Below are 7,964 nucleotides of genomic sequence, written 5' to 3' on the forward strand. Positions count from 1 at the left end.
AAAATCAAAATTTTGAACCACTGATATTAATCCAAACATTTTTTAACCAAAGAGGTAATTTTCAAAGTACCACATGAATTCTTGCAGTTTTGTTTTATAACTATCATATATGTTTATAAATAATAAATTAAGTAAAAAAAGTTTTATAAATTATTTTATAAAAGAAAAAGATAATTTATTGATTTTATAAAATAAAATTAAAGATTATATCAAATAATATTTGATTTGATAAAATCAATAATCATAAAAAACATAATATAATAAAACAAAAAATATATATAAAAAAGTCGATTATTTGATTACCTTTACCGGTTTTTGAATTTTGCTGCTTGTTTTTGTTTTATTGTGAAGGTTAAACCAACCGTCATCATATGACACGTGTAACCATCTGAAGAGGCGATAGGAGTTGGGTTTTTGATTTTAAACCCGACATTTCTCGAATTTTCCGCACTAGATCCGGTCCGCCCGTATAAAAGCTGTTATCATAGCATTGGTTGCCGTTAGTCCTGTACCTCTTTTCTCGTCATTTTCATTACAGAAATTTCCGTCAAACGCTCTCGAAGCTTCTCTTCTTGAAGATCATGGCGGAATCTGAAGCCAATCAACCGACTGAGCCTCTGGTAAGCCTATTCTATTGCAACATTTTTGACAAAGTGAGTTAATTTGATTTTCCGTATGTTGCTGTTTAAACGACGACGACGACGATGTTACCTTAAAACTTGTAGTAGATGTCTAGAAATTAGCGTCTTTTGCTGAATGATCAATTGATTTCAGTATGATTTCGTGTGTTCTCTAAAAAGTACAAACACAGATGGTCGTTAATCTGGATTTTTCATATTTGATTTGCTGTAACAAACAACTTCTGGTATCGGATGAAAAATTGATTTAGTATGAATTCTGTATATGTTTCTGATCAGATCTGATTTTTCAACTTGGTGATTTTCCTTAGTTTCGTCTGATTGTGAATTTATTCGATTTTGAAATTGAAGGTACCGAGGGATGGGGGAGAAGAGCATCTGAAGTATCTCGATTTTGTGCAAAGCGCGGTGATCTATTTCGTTGTTTGCTTTTCGACTGTTTACGAATACGCCAAAGAGAACGCCGGTCCATTGAAGCCGGGTGTTCATACTGTCGAAAGCACCGTTAAAACTGTCATCGGACCGGTCTGCGAGAGGTTTCACGACGTTCCTTATGAGCTCCTTAAGTTCATTGATCTAAAGGTATTTGTTTTCCTTTTCACCATTCGCATCTTCATCAGTAAAGCAGGTGTTGATAGTCCCCAACTGAAAGTGATATTACGTTTTGATTGGTGTAATACTATAAAGTTAATAAGACAAGTTGCAATATTTTCAAGGGGTCGAAGTGTAACAAAGTTAAAGTAGGTAGCTGAAATCATAAATAACTCTTAGCTCAGTCGGTTTGCGGTGTCGTCTTGTGCAGGTAGACGAGGCGTTGAAGGAGCTGAATCGGCACGTGCCCTCGTCGATGAAACAGGCGCCGAGCCAAGCCAAGTACGTGGCTAATAATTTCCCAGAGGTGGCTAGAGATTTGGCTTTAGAGGCATTCAAAACGGCGAGAAAGACGGCTAATACACTGTACATAAAATACGAGCCGACAGCTAAGGAGCTCTACAAAAGCTACGAACCAGTAGCCGAGAAGTACGCTGTGTCAGCCTGGAGGTCAATGCATAAACTCCCAATATTCCCTCAGGTGGCTCAAGTAGCCGTTCCCACAGCCGCTTTTGTGGCGGAGAAGTACAATTATGTTGTGTGTTTCACGGCGGAGAAAGGTTATCTGGTGGCCCAATATCTACCGTTGATTCCAATTGAGAAAATTGCAAAGGTGTTCCAAGAGGGCCACCATGAGCCAACAGTTGGACAAGCTATTCATGTTGATACATGATTAATTATTAAGCTATATGAATATGCTAGACCTGCTAGTGCTGTGTGCTTAGTTTTTTTTTTTTTTTTTTCTTCTCCTTCTCAATCTTCCTTGTTTATGTTCTGGATTTACTTTCTTATTTTATGTAGTCAGGTGGTTTTTTCTTCTAGTGGAATGTAGTTTGGCCTATTTCTGTACTTCTTCTTCTTCTTATCTTTGAGTTTTAACATTTTGATTTAGGGAAGTTTTAGTACTAAACAGTATCGTTTTAGGTAGTTTACTGGACAGATTTAGGATATAATATTATTATGGATGAGATTCAAAATCCAATTCTTGAAAACAGCTTTTGTTCGCAGTTAAACAACGTTGTAGTTGGTTTTACTCATATGATTGTTTATTTATTTAAGTGTAGGGGTTCTGTTTCAACCACTAATTAGTAGAGTTGGTGGCATGTTTTCTCAATATGAATGGTTGTGTACAAAACTAAAAAATGTGGTACATTTAACATTTAGTTGTAAACTTGCAATATAGGCTGTTGACGTGTTGCTGTTTCTTTGTTGATTGGACCTCTTCAAACAAAAATGGCTCTTTAAGGTTAAAAAAGACAAAACATGACCATGTGGATGAAAAGGAAGCCAACCAATTGATAGTTTGAGGTGTGAGACAAAGTGCATGGGAAATAAAAGGTGTTTCTGGACAGAATTTATCTGTGAGAATATATTTGTCAACTCATGTGTAGATAGGAAGATAAGTTTATAATTAGGTGAGGCGTTGGTCATTTAAAGAAGGGCGATAATGATGAACTATAAAAAAAATGGAGTTGGTGCATAGTAATTTGGCCGGTTTATATTAGAACCGTAGGTGTATGCCGATATGTTGTCCAATAATAATAGTGCATATTAATAAATTTTTGAATTGGGAATTTTATATAGAGAAAAAGACAAAGTTAGTTTAATTTCTTTTTGAATAGCCAAAAAACTAAGAAAAGACCCAATAGTCATCAAAATCGAAGGTAAGCATCATTGCGACTTCTGAAAATAGGTTGTGATATTGTCTTCGTCAGCTGAGATTTCGTCAACGGAGCCCGAGCAATTGAGATTTGAGAATAAATTATAAAAAAGAAAAAAAAATCACGAGATCACAGATATAAAAACATCTCCTATTTTCTTTGGTTTAAGAGTTATAGACATAAAACACAGTAAAGTTTGGATTTGGTTTTAATTGACCATTAAAGTTTGTTTTGTAACTCTGACCCATCAAAGTCGAAATTACATGTCAATTATACTATTTTGAAAGAAGTGAAATGGTAGCCGATAAAAAATGGTGACATGGACTTTGACATCTAGTTGACTGGCATAAACGACATGTACCCAATACCATGTGTTTGTGGATTAATTAAAGCGATTCAATAAATGTTGATATATATGAGCTACGAATTTTGTCTTCCTCTACAATCGTTGAAGAGCATAAGTGAAGCTATGGTTTTCTCTCTCCGACACGAATAAGTTTCCTTTGAGCTTAGGTCATTTTGAAGTAACGCTTTTAGACATAGGTGAAATGCATGGTTAACGAAAACCCTGATGCTATTTATTTGAAAGTGCATTTGCACTTTAATGGTGTTTTTATAAGACACCCATATACATATGCTAGATGTGATACGTTCATGTTTACAGACCATGATTTTGTTGGAATGGATCTAGAAGGGTGTTGCACCTTTCAGAAACAATTTATTGGAGAAGCTTTTGAGACTTTGATCATATTGGGGATGGATTTGAGTACCGGATGGAAGAAGAAAGTGATGAAACTGGTACAATGATCTAGGGGGTGATAAAGATGATGGATTTGAGATAACCTCTAAGCCTATCCAACCCATATGTTTGATGCTGGTTTGGTAGATGAAATAGTACCAAATGATTTTACCCCTCTTAACAAGGCTAAAGATGATGAATTCCTTAACAAGTTATGTCCAGAAGGGAAAGAGAGTGAAGAGATGGATACTAGTGAGGAGAAAGAGAATGAATATGTTGAGGAACATCCTATCTTCAATCCTCAGGTACACTGGAAGAAGCAAGTTCCAAATCTAGGAATGAGATTTGAGAACCCTAAACGGCTTAAGAGCATGCTATGTAATTATGTTGTTAATCATGGATACCAATTATGTTTCGAAAAGAATGACAGTAAAAGACTTATAGTATTGTGTTGTAAAGGGGCTTGTACCTTCGGGCTGTAGGCAAGTTGGATGAGTACAGAACACTCTTTTCAGATCAAATCACTAAAACCTGACCATCAATGTGCTAGGAACTACATACTAGGTTCAGTTGTCACTTACCAATGGATTGGTGGACACTACACCAAGGAGATTTTGCATAGACAAAAACTCATAATTAGGCAATTGAGACTGGAGGTCATAAAGAAATTTGGTATTGATGTTACTTTAAGTTAGTGCAGAAAGGCCAAGAAACACGACATAAATATTATTGAAGGTACTCTTGTTGATAAGTATACTAAACTTTTATGGAGAGGAGATTAAAAGAGCAAACCCCGGTTCAATAGTCAGGATAGATGTACTTACAATGCCAGATGGTACAAATTACTTTAGTAAGTATTATGTTTGTTTTGATGGTGTGAAGAAGGGGTGGTTAGAAGGCCGCAGGAGGGTGGTTGGAATTGATGGTTGCTTTTTGAAAGGTTACATTTCTTGTGAATTTCTATATGTTGTGGGGAAAGGTGAAGGTGGGTTGCACCTGATCCCACATCGGCTTGGAAGGAGAACTAAACACTCCTTATAAGGGGTGTGGATACCTTCACTGTCACAACGCGTTTTAAAGTCGTGAGGGCAGCAGATCCCATAAGAACTCTACTGTTAAGCGTGCCCGGGCGAGAGCAATTCATGGATGGGTGACCCCGTGGGAAGTTTTCGTGTCGGGAGCCCAAAGCGGACAATATTGTGATACGTGTCAGAGGGGGATGTTACAAGTTGTTTGTGTTAAAACAAGGAAAACTGAAAATTGCTTCTTTCTTTGGTAAGTGATGATATCAATCTGAGTGTGGGATAAGGGTTCACTCTTATGTCTGACCAACACAATGTATGGTAATCATTATTTGATGTCTTCTCTTTCACAAAGTTTGTGATTTATATCTAACAAAATTACATCTTGTTATAGGGTCTTATGGAAGCTGTGAAGGGGTTGCTACCCCAAGCTGAGCATAAACAATATGTAGGGCACATTGTGTCCAACTTTAGTAAATGTCTAAGCCCATAACTAAATTTGGTATGTACTTGACCCGATAGTAGCATGGTCCTTTTGGGTTGCCTTCACCAAAGCAACTTGAATGGATGATTAATGGAGAGAGAGAGTATTATGGTTTATTAATATATTATAAGAATAATATATTAAAAGAGAAATCATATTAGTTAATTAATATTAGTCAAGAATTAATTAAGAATTAATTTTGTGACTAAAAGAGATTAATTAAATATAGGGGACTGGAATTGCAATTATAAGATAATTGGATTTTGGGATGTAGATCCTTATGGATATATGGGGGATGAAAATTAGAGTGGAAGCCCACTATGATTTCGTCCATGGCCTTATTCTAGAAGGTTCTTTGGACTGCTTAAGGCCTAAGCTATCAAATTAGGCTTTTGACTGAAACCCTAGCAGCACACCTATTTAAAGGACCCTAGGGAACCCAAAATCGACTACCACTTATTCCTAAGGGATCTAGAGCCGAATTTGGAGCCTTCATTCCTTCTCTTCAAGATCATCCTCTTGCCTTGGTGTTTGTAAGCCATTAGAGGTATTACAATTGTGATACTAAGCTCTTAAAGTTGAGAATTCTTGCTACTTGTGAAAGGTAATCATCTAAACTTGTTTTTGATTATTGATTTCGAATTTCATATGCTAGATCTAGGGTTTTATAGCTTTGGATAATTTGCATGTACGATAGAGAAACCTAGATCCAAAGCTTTAGGGTTTTGCATGTGCACATAGGAATGTTCTTTTGCTCAAAACCCATCATTTAGAGCTTTGATTGTTATTCACCATCACACACCTGCAACATACATCAGATTAGGGAGAGTTTTTGGTGAGATGAGAAAAAAAAACCCGCTGATACGCTATGTCTCCGTCTCCGACCGCTCATACGCCATGTCTCAATCTCCGACGACTCTGACGTCTGGCACGAGAATGTCTTCGGCGACTTCGGCGTATGGCAACCGATATTGCTGACGTATCTGCCCAGATCGAGTGGTTCCTAGCATCATCTTCATCTTCCCCACTAAGAAACCTTCGACCATAAGTGTTGCAACCACTGTGTTGAAACCCTAACGCAAATGTGAAAACCCTCAAAGGAAAATTTGTTTCTCTCTCCTTCTCTATCTTCCTCAGAAAACCCTAGATCTTTCATATCTTCGTTCTTCTCTATCGATTCTGGGTTTGTTCGATCGACGCACAAAAACCTCATCTCTCCATCTCTGATTCCCTGTACTCTTCTCATTTGGACCTGAAACCTAAAATCGAAAGGGAAAGGGGGTGATTTTTGAAGTCTTTTAGTCTAAACCAACAGAAACTACACATAGGGGTTGCAAAAAAGCAAAGCATACATGTAGACGATGAACGGTGAATCGATGCATAGAAGGGTGGGATGCAGAACATGCTATGGTGATTAATTATTTTCTTCAAATGAGTGATTTTTTTGTTACGATGAAAGAAAAAAGGAATTGTTCTCTTATGCCAGAGAGAGAGAGAGAGAGAGAGATTGCATATTTTATTTATTTATTTTTATTCCTTTATAAAAAAATTATATAAACAAAATAGAAAATGCAATTTTTTTTTCTTTTAAACAGAAAAATATTTAAATAAATAAAAAACTAAAAAAGAAACAATTAAGGGCAAAATCGTCATTATGAAAAAGTTCAAAGTAAATTGGACCAAACTAGCAACAAAATGAAAACTTTAGACATGTGGTGCTAGTCCAAACCTTTTTGGACCAAAGTGGCAATTTTAAGCAAATCACGGAGACCATTTGTGCAGTTTAGTCTTTTGTCTAATAGGCATCTAGAGTTTTGATAGCTATTGTGGTATTTTTTTTTTAATTTTTTAATTTTTTTTGCTATTTTTAGCAAAAAAAAAAATTGTGTAATTAGATGAAATTTGTCTTTTTCTCCTTTAAATATAATCTAAATTTATAAAATTAGCTCAGCTATTATATAATTATATATGTGACATATTAATTTTAAAGTTTTCATCAATAAAAAAGCATAATGATAATTTTGAAGGCATCTATATTTTTTTTTTCTAGCATATTGAATCTCATCAAATATCAATGACATATTTAGTGATATTCATAAATGAAAAGAGGACAAAAGTTTAAAGTCATTTTACTATTTTCTAAAAAAATAAAATTAAGTCAACCAAATTCTAAAAATAGCTATGAAAGTGGCCAAATTTTGAGTTGCCAATTGGGCACCACTAACAAAGTTGTTTGTTTGTTTGTTTTTTCTAATACATTTTATATGGTTTCTACATCTTTTAAGTATGGTTTTTTTAATATTTTTCTACGGATTGGTTTAAGTGGGTGTTTGAGATTTCATTTTGAAATTTAAAATGACTTTTATATATAAAAAAAACTTATTGACTTATGATAGTGAGAAATTGAGTTTTTTAAAAAGTGTTTGAATTAGTTTTTGTGGTGAGAAAAGTCAATAAGTTGTGTTTAAAAAAGTGTTTGTCTTAACTTTTACATGTTTTAATGAGTATTTATCTTTTACAACCCAAAAAGTCCTAAGAAGTTTTGAAAAGTTAAAAATTCTTAAGTTATTGAAATCTCATTTTTGAAGGTTTATTATTGAGAAGTTATTTTAAAAGTACTTTTCATATTGCCAAACAATTTTTATGACTTATTGGCTTTTTAAAAAACCAATAAATCAATAAGTTGTATTTAGATGAAATCACAAACACCACTAAATAGGATTTATGAGTTTTCATATGCAAAAAATCTCATATCTATTGCGAAAATCCTATTTTTGCAAATGAAACCTATCTTTGTACAATAAAAATAAAACGGATAATCAATAGGTT

The 7,964-nt window shown here is 34.7% G+C and overlaps 1 protein-coding gene across 1 annotated transcript; it reads left to right on the top strand.

Moving 5' to 3' along the window:
- The first annotated feature begins 465 nt into the window (after positions 1 to 465).
- On the top strand, positions 466 to 2,078 carry LOC145137823 (stress-related protein-like). Its single transcript, XM_079071960.1, has 3 exons — positions 466 to 620; positions 990 to 1,220; positions 1,441 to 2,078. The coding sequence occupies exons 1-3, from the start codon at positions 582 to 584 to the stop codon at positions 1,900 to 1,902; spliced, it is 732 nt and encodes a 243-aa protein (XP_078928086.1). The 5' UTR covers positions 466 to 581; the 3' UTR covers positions 1,903 to 2,078.
- Positions 2,079 to 7,964: the final 5,886 nt, after the last annotated feature.

Source organism: Lactuca virosa, chromosome 9 (genome assembly GCF_052849685.1).
Source record: "Lactuca virosa cultivar CGN04683 chromosome 9, Lactuca_virosa_CGN04683_v6, whole genome shotgun sequence".
NCBI lineage: Eukaryota > Viridiplantae > Streptophyta > Magnoliopsida > Asterales > Asteraceae > Lactuca > Lactuca virosa.

Excerpts from the sequence above, each read along its gene's own strand:
- LOC145137823 (XM_079071960.1), top strand. The coding sequence starts at position 582 with ATGGCGGAATCTGAAGCCAATCAACCGACTGAGCCTCTG. Across the intron at positions 621-989 it reads ATCAACCGACTGAGCCTCTG|GTACCGAGGGATGGGGGAGA; the intron begins GTAAGCCTATTC and ends TTGAAATTGAAG. Across the intron at positions 1,221-1,440 it reads TTAAGTTCATTGATCTAAAG|GTAGACGAGGCGTTGAAGGA; the intron begins GTATTTGTTTTC and ends CGTCTTGTGCAG.